Consider the following 19,129-nt stretch of genomic DNA (forward strand, 5'->3'; position numbering starts at 1 on the left):
TGCAATGATAATAGTTTAAATCTGAAGTCATTGTTGCCATAAATCTGAGATAAGGTTGCAGATGTATACAATGAGAAAAAGTATTGCATATGACTATTTGTGTGGATCAGAACACAACCCTTTTTCAGCATCTGTTGAACATGTAAAAAGGATAGATTTGGGTTTGGTATTTTTTGAACTCCCAAGTTTAAGGTAAAACCAGCAGATTTCCAACATGGAGATCTATATTCTCCTCCTTTCTTCTTCTTCTTCTTCTTCTTCTTCTTCTTCTTCTTCTTATTATTATTATTATTATTATTATTATTATTATTATGTCTTCAAAGGCAAAAAATTGCAAGAAAACTACCGGACTTTTATAAATAAAACTTTTGTTTTAAAAAGCGTTTATACTGTTTCCGGGTTTTATTGTATGACTTCCGGCTGGCTTGTTTTGGCCATACTGTCTATGGTTTTGGCTTCGCAGAGTTTGCGAAGTGATTTGACAGCGTTGGTTGTTGGTTATTATTTGATCGTTGAGTACGTTAGATAATAATGTCAGGAGGAACTCGACTAGAAAACGCCAATCCTCTGATATTTCAGCGATCAGGGGAAAGACTCCTAACTGCCACCGACGAAGATGAGGATGTAGCGGACCCCATCGATGACAGGGAAATCTTCGATATCCTTTCAAAATACGTCACATCATTTGGCTCTCGCTACACAAATGCTGTGTAAAGTCAGCCTCGTTGCTTTGAATTATCGGCCATGTTGCCAATTCCTCTTAGCAAACTGCAATAGTTTAGAAGCCTCAATTTAAAGCATTTTGGATACTTTGAGTCAGACCTTAACTAAAATGATCACATCTAATTAGATCGATCAACGATCCTGAGCACCCACTGTCCCTCGAAGAATTGAATGTCGTGGAACAAATGCGCGTCAATGTGAGTCTGATCTGCGATCAGTTTTAAGAAGAATACGTTTAACGTTATTCATGAATCAAATGGATACAATATTCTATCTGTCTGTCACGATCTTCTCTCCGAGTAACTAGGTGAGTGATGAGGAGAGCACGGTGTCTGTGGAGTTCACACCGACTATCCCACACTGCAGTATGGCTACTCTCATTGGACTGTCTATCAAAGTCAAGCTTCTGCGCTCCCTGCCTGACAGGTTTAAGGTACATTTTAGTGAGCTGCCAAACACAGGCTTGCTTTGGGATTTCCCATCTAAGTCATTCGTTTTTGCCTTTTTTTTTTGTCAGATTGACGTTCACATCACGCCTGGCACACATGCCTCAGAGGATGCAGGTAAACGTTTATTATAAAAGGCTATATTAAATAATAGCATGAAATGCATGACATCTGATATGCATTTTTTAATCAGAAATACAGGGAGGGAAACAGTAGTATTGTGAAATATTATTACAGTTTAAAATAATGGTTTTCTATTTGAATATAGGCTACTTTAAAATATAAATTATTTCTGTGATGCAAAGCTGAATTTTCAGCATCGTTACTCCATTCTGCAGTGTCACATGATCCTTCAGAATTAATTATAATATGTTGATTTGCTACTCCGTTATTATCAATTTTGGAAACAATTTTAGGATTCGTTGATGAATAAAAAGAACAGCATTTATCAAGATATAAATATTGTATTACAATATACCGGTAAATCTTTACTAGCACTGTTCTGAGCCCGAACTTTTAAAAAGGTAGTGTATATTGTTGTAAAATATTTATATTTTAAATAGATGCTGTTCTTTTTTAACTAAAGAATCCTGATAAAACATATATTTTAAATATATTAAGCAGCCCAACTGAACTGTTTCCAACATTGTTAATAAATCAGCATATTAGAACGATTTCTGAAGGATCATGTGACACTGAAGACTGGAGAAATGGCTGATGAAAAGTCAGCTTTGCATTATATATATATATATATATATATATATATATATATATATATATATATATATATACATACATGCATACATAGCTGTATATTACATATATTATACATGGCATATGTGTTTTAAATGATCTATTTGATACATCAGGCTTTTATGGCCCATTTAGGATGACATAGTGAGAATATGGAACTCACACAAGAAAAAAAATACATGCATATTATTCAGTCCACTGAGCAAAACTGTAATTTTATGCAGATATTGTTATCTTTACACATCCAAAACATAAGATACATTTCTGATACCTTGTAATATAAATTATGAGATTGTTATAACAGTATGCATGATATGCAATATGATTTGTTACTCATCTCCCAATAATGTCTTTTTAAGATCCAATATAATGTTATATAAGTATAAATATTAAGATAAGATGTTAAAATGCTTTGTATTATGATCAAAGCTCTGTAGATTTAATTGTGGGTGGCAAAACATATAAATGCCATGCACTGCTGCAATGATGATTAAGAAATATAAAAATAAACATTCCCCAACCCCCTGTTATATCATATTTGATTTATACATTAGCATTCTTTTCTTTTTTTTGAATGCATGTGTAACCCCTCACCCCGCTCTGTGCGGGCCTCGAATCCGGGTCTATGGCGTGAAAGTCAGGCGCTCTAACAAGGAGGCTAAACATTGCGCCTATTGAGATCAGAGGAGTGAGGTTTACTCGCACAGCAACTACTAGCTGGCCTCCGTTACACATGCATGATCAAATAAAAGAAAGTTCCCTCAGTCTAGGAAATGTTTATTTTTAAAAATTACTTACAATGTAGAAGTTATTCTTATGTTTACACGTGTACTACGACCTGAAGTTTATATATATATATATATATATATATATATATATATATATAAACTAAAGGCCTTTTACGTGAACCATCAGTCAGTGTGCAGAAGGCATGTAGAAGATTGTGTGCATTGTGTTTTTCAGCAAAGTGTTGATAATACATAGGCCTTATAAATCAATGTATCAAAAATGGTACAGTAGGCTTTATGAGTTAATGTAACATTATTTTTTTTTATCACACAGCACCTATTGAGTTTGAGGATATGTTATGTATTTTTCTCCTCCAGTCAATAAGCAGCTCGCTGACAAAGAGAGAGTGGCAGCAGCTCTGGAGAACTCTCAGCTTCTGGAAGTGGTCAACCAGTGTCTGTACACCAGAAGCATGTGATCGGAAGAAGCCTGCCGCTCTAGTGTGCTCCTTTCACACGTTATCTTGATTGAACTCCTAAAGGCAAGCCAGAGTTGTGTGATGATGATGATGATGATGATGATGATGATAATAATAATAATGTGAGCGCCTTTATAATTCTATTGCTACACTCACAGTACCAGATCAGGAAGACTGGTTAGTACTTATAAAGTGAGAGTTGAGCTAAAAAGGTGTCAGGAAAAGAAACCACAGTAATAGAGAACAGAACGTATGTGGATACAGAATTTGTTTTTCTGTTACGCGGATACAGAATGAAAAGTTATTCTGTAACTGTCATATATTTGTGAATATGTACAAAATGACTTTTAATAGTAGTCTCATTTTGACATGGCATTCTTTTAGAGTTGTTTTCAAAGACATTTCTTATTGATCAAAATGGAGAATGTGTACAGCAGAAATAGGTTGGACTGCTTTGTTTTGTACCTCTTGTTTTTGCCAATAAAAATGTGTTTAAGAGTTTAAGAAAACGTTCAAGCAATTACCGGGACCCATAAGCAAACAGTATTTTCCCAAGGTCAGTTGAATCGATGTTATTATTAACTGTAATCAGATTTTTTTTTCTTGCATAAGCTTGATTCGAAAGTAACAATATATATAAAAAAGCTATAAATAAATTAAATAAAACATAGGCCTAATTTGTATGCTGTGCTATAGATATTTAATTTCTCCAGATAAATCAGATATGGATTTACTGGTATATGGATATAACATACATCATTAACTTTACACTAGACACTTCACAAAAGAGGCATGGTAACTTCTGTAGAATGACGTAGCTATTATTAACCTTCATCACAGTCCACTGACCTTACGTTCTATGTTATTGCAATTTAACAAGTTAATGACCTGTGTTATAATTGAGTTATAAGTGAAACTTTTTTGTCATCTAAAGGTTTGAAGATTATCCATAGTCTGTCTAAGATAAAGGCAGAAGACAGTGGTGATATACAGATACTATAATAAGCACAATATGTACTAAGCAGAGTCGATTTAGATTACACTTGCTTTGGCTTTCAAGTCATAAAAAGTGCTTTCTCTGGCATGCATTAAAAATGCATGATAGATATTATTTCATGTAACAGAACTCTTATTCAATAGTCTTTTTATAAATGACCAGACTAGCTAACGTTGCAAGTCTTTTTTGGTCCAGTCATAAAATACCGAACTTTCAAATATAAATTTTTGTTATTGTGCATCTATAAGTAGAACATATGTCAGGTCACATCAGCACAAAAGAGGATGCATATATTGTCTGAATAAAATAGTACATTGTAAATGAAATCAACTAACTGATCTATAAATATATTCTGATTATGCTTATGTCCAAGACTGGGTTAGCTTAACCATTAATAAACACTTTACAGAGCAATAGACATAAGTTATGTCTATTGCTCTGTAAAGTGTTTATTAATGGTTAAGCTGTTATATTCCAGGCCTTGGCATATTAGGTGAATTTTAGAAGCTACTGCAGGCTATTATAAAATCCCGTAACTTTGGAAAGTAATTGCAATACATAAACATCCTCCACATAGTAACGTCTATGTGTAAAAGAACTGGGTGGAGCCTACTTATTGCCAAAATTATTCAAAGTCAGAAGGTATGTCTCTACACATGAGGGCAACTCAATAAAAAAATCAGACCTAATAAAACATGAAGAAATGGTCATTTATGTACCGATCCTTGCCACTAGATGGCAACATTGAACTACCTATAAATGCACTCCAGCAATGTGATGAAAGGGCCGTTTTGCCCTTGAGAATTACAGGATATATGAAAAAAAGCTTTCAAGAGATGATGTTTCAAGACGTACGTGATGACATTTTGGTGACTATACAATTTGTAACTATGTCATGAATGAACTTAATGTTAATGTACCAACCTGTGCAAGTATTTTAATTTTGTTACTGTAAAATACTGATGATAATAAAAAAGGTGTTACATTTAAAAGCATAACGATGACTTAAAAATTGACCATTCCAGCAGCTGTAACCAATAATATTAGGCTAATATAGAGCACAGTTTGCCACACAAACAAAACATCAGGATAACAAACATAACACTAAAATAATGCTATAAATACTAACTAAACATAACGTGCTAAATAAAACACCCCAGTGTAAGAGAGAGCGAGAGAGAATTTAAAATACATTTTCTCTGTAATTCATACTTCTAAAACATTTGACAGCGAAATTACATAGACGTTGTCTAGTGAAATGTATTTTACCATATATGGTTAGCATCTTATACTAATTTACAGCATTTTCACACTGTTTGGCCTATACAAATTATGATTTTTACAGTGCAGCTGTTCTCCGGCTATAAGACCAAACCAGGTAAAACCAGCAATGTTTGTTTCAGCAGTGTAATGAAAAAAAAAAAAAAAAAAGTACCCTGATTTCTTTTCTTGAAGCATTGATGAGTCTGGCTATACGCGTTTACAGACAAAGAACGCATTTGCCGGAACCCGATTAAGCCCATCGTCCACGCACTGCACGCGCAGGGGAGGGAAGACCCTCTCTCTCTGCTGGACGCCCTCGCAAGATTGTGAATCACACGCCCCTCCCTCAACATCATGTTACTACGAGTGAATCTCCGAGGCAAGCCCTCCCTCGGGCTGACGTCACTCACTCGCATAAATAAGGCATCCGTATCGTCAGAGATTATAAGCGAAACCCTCAGTGGAAGAACAACGGAGTTAAAACGGGACAACTGGAATTTTGACATTGAACGGGAGACGTTATAGCCGCACTCACATGTAAGTAGGATATCATTTTTACATGTTTTCATATCTCTGGTAGTAGTATAGGTAGCCTATAAGTATATAGTAGGCTACAGCTGTTATAATATAGTTCTACACAGACAGGTTTGGAGTCATGACTTTGAACAAAGGAGACAAGTTGAGGAACATGGATAAGAGGAGAGGTAGCATGCCGTTTCCCCTCCACCTGCAGAACTTGCACAGGAGGAGCATGCCGGTGGACGACCGAGAGTTGCACTCGATGCCCGAGGCTCAACCCACCGAGCTGTCCAGCCTCATGCGCTTCAGTCCGGGAGAGCAGCACAGGAACAGCTGCGTGTCCGACTCCTCCGACTCGGTCATCTCCTCCGGCAGCGACTCAGACGGACAGGTCTACAAGGTGGTTCTCCTGGGAGAGCACGGCGTTGGGAAGTCGAGTTTGGCGAGAATATTTGGTGGAGTTGAAGACAGTAGCGACTGCGAGGAAACGGGTAAATATCTATATTGCATACCCCTCAGACCTATCATTTCAAAAGATCTTAAATGACGTGGTGCTTTTTTGTTTTAAAAACCTGTGTAATATTAGGCTATCTTGTGCTTATGCATTGCTCTTTCATTTCAGGAAACACATATGACAGATCCCTTGTGGTTGATGATGAGGAGACATCAATCCTTCTGTATGATATATGGGAACAGGTACGCAATCAACATTAAGAGTAATATTTATTCACAAATTTATTTAAAATTTATAAAAAAGATAGATATTTTTTTAATTAATTACAAATAATAAGATACAATATTTTGAATAAATTAAAATAGATTTTAAAAATGGAATGGCTTATGATCACCATAAACTTTGCACCGTATAACCGTCCATTTTATTCCTACAGGATAACAGCCAGTGGCTGAAAGATCAGTGCATGCGTATGGGAGATGCCTATATCATCGTGTACTCGGTGACAGACAAGTCCAGTTTTGAGAAAGCTTCAGAGCTAAGAATCCAGCTGCGCAGAGCTCGGCAGTCGGAAAACATCCCCATCATCCTGGTGGGAAACAAGAGTGACTTGGTGCGGTCCCGAGAAGTTTCTGTAGATGGTAAGATGTCCCCCATCTTCTTCTCTATTTTAAATATGGCATGTAGAAACACAGACTTTGCAGCCTCTGGTTGGAGTCATGTTTTGGATAAAGTACTCATCTCTCCTGAGCTTTGAGGAACAGGCAGGAGGCAAATAGTAATGATGACACTGTAGCCTCAGTCCCTCTGGTAATGGAGTTATTGCTCAACTGCATCTCTTTTTCCGTGTCTCTCTAGAGGGCAGTGCCTGTGCCGTTGTGTTTGACTGCAAGTTCATTGAGACCTCAGCTTCCCTGCATCACAATGTGCGTGACCTCTTCGAGGGCATCGTTCGGCAAATTCGCCTCCGCAAGGACAGCAAGGAAGAGAACGCCCGCCGCATGGCCAACTGCAAGCGGCGCGAGAGCATCAGCAAAAAGGCCAAACGTTTCCTGGGCCGTATGGTGGCCCGGAAGAACAAGAAGATGGCCTTTAGACAGAAGTCCAAATCCTGTCACGACCTGTCAGTGCTCTGAAAAACTGGACTAATATGCCCTCTGATACCCACGACCAGAAGCTGTGTGTTTTTAATGCTAATATAAGGACTATTTAGCTGTACAGACAAATATGAACTTGTTTTGTAAACTGAAAAAGAGATTATATATGAAACAAAACTGACAAAATCATGTTGATTATGTTCACCGGCATGAGGCTTTTTTATTGTTAAGTTACTTTTTTTTTTGTTCCGTTGCCTTAATATGTATAGTTGTCAAATTCTACGCATGTAAATAAGAGGTAAATCCACTAATCACAATGTTCCCTTCGGAGAGCTATGGTTATGTTTGCACGGAGGCAAAAGAAATTGGTTCTTTTCCTGATGTGCACTGCAGCTGTATCAGATGTGGAATGCACATGTGTGCATATAGATGAGCACAAGTCATTTTTCTTGTTGAAATAACATATGGAATCTAATGTTACTTGAAACTGAGTGCGCAGGTTCGTAACTCAGCGAAGACACCAAACTAGAAGGTTTGGGTTTTTTGGGGGGTGGGGGAGGGGAGGGCAGGGCAAGAGGCAATATTAAGAAGTTTCAATATAAGAGGTCTGACATGGCTACTTCGACATCTATGCTCCGTGTGCAAATGACGACATAGAAGCAATAAATTATGTTTTGTGAGCTGTTTTTAACAACGTTTGATTTGCACTTAAAGGCATTTAATATTATTGAGTTGTTAATTTTATTACATGTTTACAATTGGTTTTATAATAAAATATATTAATAAAACAATCTGAATTTACTCTTTCTACAAACACAACATACTCAAACTTGAGGCTATAATACCATGTAATTTATTCCCTCATACATATGCAAACCAAGGACGATGTAGTATAATTGGAGGAAACAAGGTAGTTAAAGGTTTTCTCAGACAAATTAAGAAAGCTAATCATTAATCAGATACAAGGCAGATGCAATGCTCTTCTAACGCTTTAGCCATTCTCAATTTCGCTAACGGCAAGTGTGGACGGGAGGTAAGAGCTGCTTTTATTAAACAATATCTGTCACAGTTCACCCTGACGTTAATTTTGAGGTTTTTGTTGTCGTTTTAAATTATTTGCGTTGTTTTTATCTACACGTATTCTTATATTTCATCATAAAACATCCGCATTTTACTTGTTAGCCTAGACTTATCATAACTTTATTTAGCCGACAAGTATAGCCTGATATCAATTTTTTTCAAAGTGCGAGTAGATCTATTTAGTTCTGTGTTACTGTATAGGCTATTATGGTCTTTTTTGTTCCTTTACTTACGTAATCACCGAGCAGGCTATAGATGTTAATTTTTCTTTCTTTTTTTTTTTCATTGATGTAATCGCTGCGTATGATTTATCCTTTTCTGAATCCGGTAGGCCTGCCTGCTGGATTTTCTTCTTTTATGTATTGTATAAAAAAAAAAAAAAAAAAGTTAGCCTAAATCGTGTAGCTGTCCCTGAAAAAAAAGGGCACAGAAGTAACTCGACACTTACGTGATGTTACATTAATGAGATGTACTCGAGTTGAACATTAACTGGAGAAAAAGTATGATGGCACGCTTGATTCGTTCACTCAGGCAATTACATTCTCTTAAGGGTGTACCCAATGTTTTTTTTGTAGTTTAGTTTATCTTATTTTTATTTAAAGGTTTGGAGAAATACACTTCAGTTATGTACATTCACATTCTAAGTGTTCAGGAACAGGCCTACGTGTGGCTCTTCAAAAAATCAACACAGCTACTGAGCTACTTAGGCAGCTACTGAGTGCACCTTAAAAGCAAATCCAGTAGTCAATTTCTATCTTCATCTCTTCTCTATGTTGAAATCCTGAACACAACTGAAGCTTGAACTGTAAAGCAAATAAGCATAAATGCTCAAATGATGTTTTTGTTTTTGTCTCAGGCATGAAGGCCGCTGTTGGCTCGATGGAATCTCTGAGTGCTTGCTTTATTGCACTGAGCGTAAGTTCTCTTGGCCTTTTTGTCTGGAATATATAAATGTTTATCACTCACCATGATTTAACTTCTGCAATTAATTACTTTCTATTTTAGGTGCTGACTCAGAACATTTTGCTTTCTGAGACCGCTCATCTTAAAATTGGTGTTCCTGAAAACTATGATGGTATTTTCCCATGGTACCTCACCAAGGTGAGTTCTTTTTGTAAGGAGGACAAAACATTTTTGGAAAGTTTATATTAGTAGAATATTCAGCTTGGCTTATATTGGGTATATTTGTCCACTGTAAAAATAAAATAAATATATAAAATAAAATAATAAATCAAATATGTATAATAATAATAATTGACTGTGGAAGTGTGTGTAGACTGAGTGTAGCTCAAATAGATGAATGGTAAGTGCCATAAAGAGCTGTGAAGCTAAAGAGGAGTTTTTGCACTTATTACAGGATGATACAGGTTGCCAATTTGTTTAGCAATGGTTTTGTTGACTAGGCTGATGAAAAGGGCATTGCAGAAATCAAGATTTTATTTTTTGTTTTTGGAAATTATGAAGGCAAGTGCCAAGTAGAATGTCTGACTCTCTCGTTCTCATATTACATATGGTGCGGAGGTGTGCCGTTTTGCAGTCCAGATCAAAGATATGATGTAATCTTCAAATGTGAGAAGATGTAACACCAAGGTTCTGAACATTTTAGTTGGCTAAAAATTGCAATAAGCAGTTCCGACAGACTAAGCAACATATTGTCAGATTGGGTGATTAAAATACCACAAAGATTACTGAGTGAAAGAAATTGTGCATGTTATTTATAGACTGGATTTGGTTGGTTAAAATGGACTGTCCTTGTGCTGTGTTCGAATGACTAAAGAGTTCTTTGAATGTTTTAATGACTGCTTCTAAGAGCAATGTAGAGAAAGGACTGAAAAAGCAGAGCATTGAACATGCCATTCAATAAATCCTACATCCCACTCCTCAGAGCACTCAGAACTCAAGGTGTAATTATGAGCAGGCATTCACGCAACAACCAGTCATCACCAAACAAAATATGGAGCTCCTGTACAATGCTTTATTTCAAGCCTTGTGTCAGACATCTTTACCAGATGTCGTTTAGTAATAGCCCAGTTGCTCTCCAAAAAGCTTTTTGCTTAGACACTGTAATTGGCGGCATTTCTGAAGGACTGTTTGGGTCCTAGTCCCTCTTGCTCACCATTTTCTGAATTTGACGGCATGCTATCAAAACAGTCTCTGTGCAGTGTCCAAATCAAGTATAATGGCCTACATGTGAGTGGGTGGATAATTACCCACACCCTGTGTGATCACTGAAGGGACAGGATGATGGCTACAGAATATTTGTTTAGGCTTTAAAAAAAAAGTGACAAATGAGGGCTGAGGTATTCATGTATTTTTTTATTATTATTATTATTTAGCTCTCACCTTGAGTGTTGTGTTTTTTCTGCAAGGCCCCCAGAATTGATAATTCGCTAGCTTTTTTTACCACAGTCAATCAAAACAAGCAAGCATGGGTTTAAAAGACTGTTCCCTGGATATCCTGTGCAGGTGCGTAGGCTGCATATCAGATTTAACAGACAGGGGGAAAGGCGAGCTACAAAGTGCCACACGAGTCATGCTGTGTGCAATTAGCGCTTCAATCAATCTTTACCTTTCCCAAATAACAACTCACTGGCATGCTATTCTAAATAAGCAGGGCAAGCATGGAAAAACACTATTCAGAGTGAGTTACATTCCAGGAACCAAACAAAAGAATTAAAATTCACTGCATGGGAATTATTGGTATGACACGGGCTATTCTGGTTTGTGTGATATTTAAGACACCTAGCATTGGATGTGTCATTGAACACAAAGCATTTACAATGTGTAGCCTCATGCTCAGCTTAATTCAGAATATCTGTGCGAATTGGTGTCAACCACTGAGTCACATACCTGCTGTCAACAGCAGCAGCCATGTTTGTTCACACACACAGACATTTAGAGAAGGGGTCAGCCAAACATCAGTCTCAATGACCGCTCCAACTCCACAACCAGTGGCCCTGTTTAAAGTTACTTAATGTGCCCTTCAAGTAGTCGTTTTCGCGGATCCATGTGAATGGGGATCGATTTGAAAATGGTGTTGTCTGTACGCAAAAAACTTGTTGTCGTGTAAACGTATCCTGTCTGATAAAGCTTTCTTTGTTTGCATTCTGTGTATAATCTATTAACTATTTGGAAAAAAAATCATGCTGCGAGCAAGACAAGAGGTCAGGTGTGACAACTGCACAAATGACCCCAAAGCAAAGCAGTTTTCAAGTGATTCTTCTAAAAATAAATAGCGTGGCTGAGCGTATTAGACCTGGGAAAGCCTAAGGAGGAATGGGCAGGGTTTGTGTGATTTGAATGCAGATATGATGACTAGATAGCATTTAGATTATATTGAAATCATATCCCCAACTCTCTTGATATCAAGCAGTTGCCGGTAGCAAAAGCTTTTACACTTTTTCAGTGCATTTCAATGTCAAGTGTGAACTAAGCCAGTACGAACTAGTGCCTCATGCTGTACATAAAAATGTCTGTCAAAACAAACTGTTTGCTAAATAAATAAATAAAGCAATAGCTGTTAAGCCTTTCAGAATTTTTTTTTTTTTACAAATAAATATAATAAACACTAGTAGCCTACAGTTTCCCATTATAGATAAGTTTGATATATTTACCATATTTTGATATTTCAGTTGCTGGATCTCCCCCTGACCTATTCTGATCTGACTGTGAGTGGTGATGATGAAGGGATTTTTGGGGTGGAGTCAGGCTTCCTGTATGCCCTTAAACCTCTGGACAGAGAGAAGCAGCCATCCTACTCCTTACAGGTGCAGAATTATAAAGGACATTTCCTTTTTCTTAAAAAATCATTCAATAAGTAATATTCCTTTGTCTTTGACATTTGATACATTGAAGACATCAGGATAACCTTACATATGTAGCAATTCCATTTCAAGAATGGAATTCCATTTTTTTAACATTCATTGTTACGGAAGTTCTTTGTAAAATGCACAAAATGCTTCTTGAATCACGAATGTATTAAACCTATGCCACTCAGATCATTTGATACACATTTGAGTAGAAATCAATGTTCAATACATCTGGAGGCCGCCCACAATTGCTGGCCAATGAAACGTGAAGCATAAAGGTTTGATGTCTTATAAGACATGTTGCTGAAGTGTTTTGAACCGAGTGCTTTTTCCCAGGTGTCCTTCACAAAGTCCATGCACACTCAGAGCTTTACTGTCGAAGTGTGCGTCATCGATAAGAACGACAACGTGCCGGTGTTCTTGGTAGAGAGCATGAGAGGCAGCGTGCAGCTGGGGCTTCTCAAAGGTGGGTGGGCAGTGCTCAGCAGGCCTGCATCAGAGAACTTCATTTGCTTGATGCTTATCCTAATTGCCTTTAATTCTACAGGCGTGTGATGCTAAATGAGATAAACTGTTAGTTTGAATGTCACACATTTCCTTCACCACACCATAAATTAGAGTAGCATAGTAGCACAGTTAGAAAAATCTTATTGTGCCATAGTTGAATGGTACTGTAGCTTTTTTCCTTTCACTTTCTATAAGAAACATGAAGAGCTTTTTATGTCTGTTAGACATGCAGACAAGATGTTTTGCCTGTACACCATCACTGTGATAATAGATAAAATGTACTTGAAGTGCTAACAATTCTGAATTGAATTTCTTAATTTTCTCAGAAAAAATTTGAGAGATTGGAGTGAATAACTTGATTTTTTTTCTCATTAATGTTCAGAGATTACTCATCTCATCTCTAAGAACGTCAGAAAAGAGAGACTCGTGTACTCTGACCTCAGAGGCTTCATGCTGAGGAAGAAAATTAATTGAGGAACAAACTGATTCACCGTTTTTTCATCCTCTCGAATACGCATTGGCAATTATTTGCATATAGAACATCAATAATGACCTGTGTTGAATTTCAGGCTAGTTGTGAGATTGTAAGATGTTTCACAATCACTTGATTGCAATCAAACATTAAGAATGGAACAATTACAGAAATTTAAATGTATTCCGGTTTCAACCAAATTAAGCTCTATACACCGCTGTTAATAATGGTTTTGACTAATACCCCATTTAGTAAAAAAAACTGAGAATTATTTTCTGTGGTAATCAACGACTTTGCTTTGAGAGATTTTGCCTTATGGCCAATCCAATTCCTCCCTCTTCTTCATGTCATTTTCACTCTCCTTTCACAGTTAATAAAATGGCCACATTTCTTTTTTATTCCGTTCTGTTAATATGCAAATAACCACCATTTGCTCATCAATCTAAATGCGATGGTTCAGTCAGTTCATGTAGATTGTGATAAATAATTTTGATGTGTGTCTGTGTGTACGTGTCATTGTCACAGGAATCCCGTTCATGCAGGTGGAAGCGCTGGACCGAGACGACCGAAACACCGCCCACGCGGACCTGCGCTTCAGTCTTCTGGACCAGATACCACGCATCCCTGCCAGCCACATGTTCTCCATTGATTCCATCACCGGAGAAGTGTCTCTTACAGAGGATGGTAATAAACTACTGATGCTTCAGGATTAGGATAAATTGAATGAATAGTCTGACTGATGCATTCGTTAAAGAATAAGTCAGTGCATGTCTAATCACAACACCATTGCATTGACCAATCAAATCTCAAAAAGTAATAGAATAATACCTCTTTCCTTGTAAATTTTGTGTCTTGGTGTAAACTGCCTTCCTCAGCTGTCACTCTTCTCAGCCCAATTCCACCATGACATCAGCTAATAACTTTATCTTTCGCTTAGCCAGTCCAATACGCTCTGCTTATTGCATTGTTAACTCGGCTGTTAACAACATTGTTGTTGTTTTTTAAACATGGCCACTATTAGAATGAGTCATCAGGACCCCGTGCCTATCAGGTCAACTCAGGCGATTCTGGTTCAAATGCAATGAGAGCAGCCTGGCATTAGCTCAGAGAGAGGGATAAAAACAGAGGCTTAATACGCTCACAATGTGTACACTGTGTTTTATGTGGCTGTGCAGACAATAGATGGTTTTGCAATGTAGGTCTTTACTGCTGCATTTGATTTGCTCCCAGAGTGATATACCTTGTGTTAACAATACATTAGATACATTAGATTATTTTGTGGAGTACATTAGATACATTAGATTATTTTGTGGAGTACATTAGATACATTAGATTAGATACATTACATTTCTTTGTGGAGTAATCTAATGTTCTTACTAGTTAGGTTGACTTTGTCCAATTAACACAAATTTAATTTGATTTACACTCTTTTAAAAGTTTAGGGTAAGATTTTATATTTAGCAGGGATGTAGTAAGTTGATCAAAAGTGACAGTAAGGAAATGTACGTTGTTGCATAAGATTTCTATTTAAAATAAGTGCTGATTAAATAAGTGCTGATCAATCCTGAAAAGCATTGATAATAATAAGAAATGTTTCTTGAGCACCAAATCAGCATATTAAAATAATTTCTGAAGAATCATGTGACACTAAAGACTGGAGTAATGATGCTGAAAATTCACCTTTGCCACCACAGGGATAAATGACGTATTGAAATAGAAAACAGTCATTTTCAGTTGTAATAATATTTCCCAACATTACTGTTTTTACTGTAATTTTGATTAAATAAATGCAGCCTTGGTGAGCATAAGATACTTTTTATCAACATTTAGAAATCTTGAGAATGGTAGAGTAAATAAAATCAATTCTATCATGACAACTCTCAGTTTTGCATGGTAATGGATTTGACAATGTTTACATTTACATTTATTTACATTTATTCATTTAGCTGACGCTTTTATCCAAAGCGACTTACAATTGCTATATATATGTCAGAGGTCGCACGCCTCTGGAGCAACTAGGGGTTAAGTGTCTTGCTCAGGGACACATTGGTGTCTCACAGTGGATTCGAACCCGGGTCTCTCACACCAAAGGCATGTGTCTTATCCATTGCGCCATCACCACCCACAGTTAATGTATTTGGTCTTGGCAGAATATATATATATATATATATATGCTACACTGCTGCTGCTATTGCCAATACATACACATACATGCTGCTGTAAGCATGTAAGACATACTGCAATTATGAAATTACCCGTAGCAGATCTATACAGGTGGAGCTGGGGAAAGTGGAGGAACTCAAACCGCTACAGAAAACTCTAACCAACTATTTTAAATTTGAGCTGCAAGCTCATTGGCTGCAGATGCAACAGGAACCAATCAGCTTGTGCTATGTAGTTGATGTAATTGTCAGCAGGTTGAGTTAAAGACCCTTCAGCCTGCGCCATCTAGAGAAACATGACATAATTTAATTTAATTTAGATGTTACATACAGTATAAGATACTTACACTAAATAGTTTCCCTTTTTAGCTGTTTTTGGTGTTATGGGGATCTTTTTATACCAGCCGTCTGTGTTTTTTTTCTTAAATGTGTCTATCTGTCTAGGTGCCTCAACACTAGATCCAGAGATGTGTGGCCGCTACAAGCTCTCAGTGATGGTGCAGGACATGGCCGGCAAGGCCAACGCTTTCTTCTCGACTGGAACTGTGTTGGTGGAGGTGACTGGGAATGCGTGGGCCTCACCTGATCCAGTGAGATTGCAGGAGAATCTGCCTGGACCATATCCCATCCCAATTTCACAGGTAAGATGAAAGCAGAGGGCTTTAGGTGCTGGTGGCATGAGATAGATATCCTGTGTGTATATATTATCATAGGTGAGTATGTTATATTGCGTTCAAAGGGAAGTGTGGCAGCATCCCTCAATTGCACATGGCTTTCATCATGACATGAACATTTGCTTATGATTTTCTGATATTAATCATGACTCACTGCCATCTTAACATACAGTCTGAAAGACCTGGTATCGTGATAGTTGATATGGGGCGTCTACTTTCGACCTCTTAGCACTTATCTTTAGTTTACGTTACATTTAACTCCACCGCAAAGGTGAAATCTAGCTTGACAATTAACGTGTAACATCAGAAAATGCTTGAATACAGTCAGCGAAATTAGAGGACAATTGTGCTATGTGAAGTGGAAAAAATGTAAGTTGTGTTTGCAGAATAATATTTGTTACCATCACAAGTTGTTTGTGGGTTTGTGGCAAAATATCCTCCTGTCTCTCCTTTATGGATGCCATGCCTCCTACACACACCAACACATTTCCACCCACTTAAATTTCTGGATCACAAAAATGCTTTTCTTTCCCAGGCTGGGCTACTCCAGGGGTACTAAAGTAGCGAGGAAAGGTTTTGATGTTACTTTTAATCCTAAACCAGAACATATAATAAAATATTAGGGCTATCAATTGGTTACGAGAAACAGTCATGATATTTTAAGGAAAGAAAACATATCAAAGTGAAATACGAAATGTGCTGTAATTGGTTAACTGGCCCAGTGTTTTGTGATTGGCACCTTTTCGGGAAATATCCCGCCCTTTTATAACCGCAAGCTCTACTCAGATGTAAATATTAATGATTGGTGTCAATTGACCGTTCGCAAAACCCCGCACTCGAACGGTTCTCGTCCAATCCTAGCTCAGCAACTGTAACTAAGAAGAAGGACCTCCGTCAAACATCGCGATTTCAGCAAGATAGTGAAACGATGTGCCTATGGTAGTGAGGTCTGCACGTGCTTAAAACTTAAGCCCAAACCCAAAATAATTTAACCTGACCCGACCCGAACATTACGGCTATATTTTAAGCCCGACCCAAGGTCCGTTTCTCACCGTTTTTTTTTTTTTTTTTTTTTTTTTGCTGTATTTTATGATTGCTTGCAACTATTATTAAAAAATAGGCTACATGTACAAACACCGTTTCACTGCGGCCCCCTCATCAGTCAGCAAACAAGAAAAAAAAGAGAAAAAGCACGGACTTACTAATTACGAAACTTTGATGTGGTTGAACAGGAACACATGCAGTCACACATTCCTCTGGAACTCAAACATTAAACTTCAAAACAAAGTTTGCGCAGTTGCACAACTATTTACACAAATATATCCTTCTCAGTAGGCTACGAGTTATGAATGAAGAGAACAGCATCGAGAGTTGATGGTTTCAACGCGTCCTCTGATTGCAGTGTTGTGACTGAAATGGCGCGCGCGGGATGTAATATGATCAAATACAAATGATTGATATATAATTTTACAAAACTGTTTTGTGCATGTGCTCCCGTGCGCTATTCTGTCTATACTTTCTGTCGTGCCCTGGAGGATTTGTCTGCTGCATTATTCCAAAACCAATCACTTAATGTATGGAGCTCAACCCAGCCATGTGTCTGGTTCTCAATTGTTTGACGGGCGTAGTAACAATAACTAAGGGGCGTGGCTTTTGCGAACGGTCAATTGTGACAATGTTAACGAACAAGAGGATTGTGCTGAACGGAATTAACGGGACGTTTCAGACTGGTATGTTTTTTTTTTGTTTTTTTTTACATACAAGATTGTCCCGACAAAATGGGAATGACTACGTCATTCAGGAGAAGCCTTTGTGCGTATAGCCTGCATAGTACTATCTTCTGGAAGCTGTTCTCAGGAAAATGTGGAAGAACACGGGAATAAGCTTGTTGTATTCCCTACTAGCCGTTTGTTGTAGCCCTTAAAGGGATAGTTCACTTTAAAATGAAAATTCTGTCATCATATACTCACCCTCAAGTTGTTTCAAACCTGTATGAATGTCTTTCTTCTGCTGAACACAAAGGAAGATATTTTGAAAAATGTCAGTAACCAAACAGTTACCAGGTTCCATTGACTTCCATAGTAGGAAAAAAAATACAATACAATAATAAAAGACAATTAAAAGAAAATAATAAAAGAAAATATCTACATTTTGCATTGAACTTTGAGCGTTCTATCTTTACAGATGTTGTTTACGCTCAAACAGCAACATTCTAAACTAAAGTTAAAAAAGTGAAATCATGATCAAGGACCCCTTTAAAACCTGCTACTATTTGTCTTTATTCTATTGTATTTATTTATGCTACTGCTTCTAATGTGTTTAATCATTCTTGTTTTATTACTGACTATTGCAACATATTACCTCATAAATACACAAATACATTAAGTGAGCTAACATTTTGGTAAGTTAATTGTCATTTCTTTTAAAAAATATGTATACAGTACAAATAGTGGTATCGGTACCGACTACTAGATTTTTGATCTTGTGATATCCCTATGTGAAGTGTTATATGGTTCCGGTTTATTAAAAAGTACATCTCTCTCTCTCTCTCTCTCTCTCTCTCTCTCTCTCTCTCTCTCTCTCTCTCTCTCTCTCTCTCTCTCCTCTCTCTCTCTCTCTCTCTCTCTCTCTCTCTCTCTCTCTCTCTTTCTCTCTCTCTCTCTCTGTCTCTCTCTCTCTCTCTCTCTCTCTCTCTCTCTCTCTCTCTGAATAAAAGTTTTTAAATAAAAAAAGATTATTGGAGGACATTTTAATAGAAAATACTATTTCAGTGTTTCTATTTAATTAGAAGAGTTATTTGGCATTTCTTTGTGATTATTTGTGAAATTTTCTCTTAGAATTTTAACAAATACCTTATATTTGATTAATACAATACTCTAGTATTGCATTGGCATTGCATTGTGTTATATTTACATTAATTTACACAAAACTACTCCTGATGTAAGGGAGTCAGATAAGGAACAATA

General features: G+C 37.1%; 3 protein-coding genes across 4 annotated transcripts in view; all 3 read left to right on the plus strand.

The window, feature by feature from the left end:
• The first annotated feature begins 347 nt into the window (after positions 1-347).
• On the plus strand, positions 348-5,114 carry ciao2b (cytosolic iron-sulfur assembly component 2B). The gene is made up of 5 exons (XM_079605523.1): positions 348-658; positions 841-920; positions 1,031-1,156; positions 1,241-1,286; positions 3,029-5,114. Exons 1-5 carry the CDS (start codon positions 532-534, stop codon positions 3,127-3,129), a joined length of 480 nt encoding a protein of 159 aa, XP_079461649.1. The 5' UTR covers positions 348-531; the 3' UTR covers positions 3,130-5,114.
• Positions 5,115-5,798: 684 nt separating this feature from the next.
• Positions 5,799-8,243, plus strand: rrad (Ras-related associated with diabetes). Of its 2 annotated transcripts, none has more exons than XM_079605522.1 (5): positions 5,799-5,926; positions 6,031-6,399; positions 6,531-6,604; positions 6,799-7,003; positions 7,221-8,243. In XM_079605522.1, the coding sequence occupies exons 2-5, from the start codon at positions 6,045-6,047 to the stop codon at positions 7,496-7,498; spliced, it is 912 nt and encodes a 303-aa protein (XP_079461648.1). In that variant the 5' UTR covers positions 5,799-5,926; positions 6,031-6,044; the 3' UTR covers positions 7,499-8,243. The 2 variants fall into 2 exon arrangements, with proteins under 2 accessions (XP_079461648.1, XP_079461647.1); XM_079605521.1 differs by having other exon boundaries at positions 5,807-5,926; positions 6,035-6,399.
• A 115-nt stretch (positions 8,244-8,358) lies between these two features.
• Positions 8,359-19,129, plus strand: part of cdh16 (cadherin 16, KSP-cadherin) — a 39,678-nt gene continuing 28,907 nt past the window's right edge. Inside the window, exons 1-7 of the mRNA XM_079590399.1 lie at positions 8,359-8,492; positions 9,396-9,454; positions 9,545-9,640; positions 12,172-12,306; positions 12,685-12,814; positions 13,853-14,011; positions 15,934-16,130. Coding sequence (XP_079446525.1) covers positions 9,398-9,454; positions 9,545-9,640; positions 12,172-12,306; positions 12,685-12,814; positions 13,853-14,011; positions 15,934-16,130 — 774 coding nt within the window. The 5' untranslated portion in view covers positions 8,359-8,492; positions 9,396-9,397. The remainder of the gene's footprint in view (positions 8,493-9,395; positions 9,455-9,544; positions 9,641-12,171; positions 12,307-12,684; positions 12,815-13,852; positions 14,012-15,933; positions 16,131-19,129) is intronic.

This window comes from Phoxinus phoxinus (assembly GCF_949152265.1).
Source record: "Phoxinus phoxinus genome assembly, chromosome: 2".
NCBI classification, from domain to species: Eukaryota; Metazoa; Chordata; class Actinopteri; order Cypriniformes; family Leuciscidae; genus Phoxinus; species Phoxinus phoxinus.

Coding starts and splice junctions, on each gene's coding strand:
- rrad (XM_079605521.1), top strand. Junction 6,400..6,530: donor TAGCGACTGCGAGGAAACGG/GTAAATATCTAT, acceptor CTTTCATTTCAG/GAAACACATATGACAGATCC. Junction 7,004..7,220: donor CCGAGAAGTTTCTGTAGATG/GTAAGATGTCCC, acceptor GTGTCTCTCTAG/AGGGCAGTGCCTGTGCCGTT.
- ciao2b (XM_079605523.1), top strand. CDS start 532: ATGTCAGGAGGAACTCGACTAGAAAACGCCAATCCTCTGATATTTCAG. Junction 659..840: donor CGATGACAGGGAAATCTTCG/ATATCCTTTCAA, acceptor TAAAATGATCAC/ATCTAATTAGATCGATCAAC. Junction 1,287..3,028: donor ACATGCCTCAGAGGATGCAG/GTAAACGTTTAT, acceptor TTTCTCCTCCAG/TCAATAAGCAGCTCGCTGAC.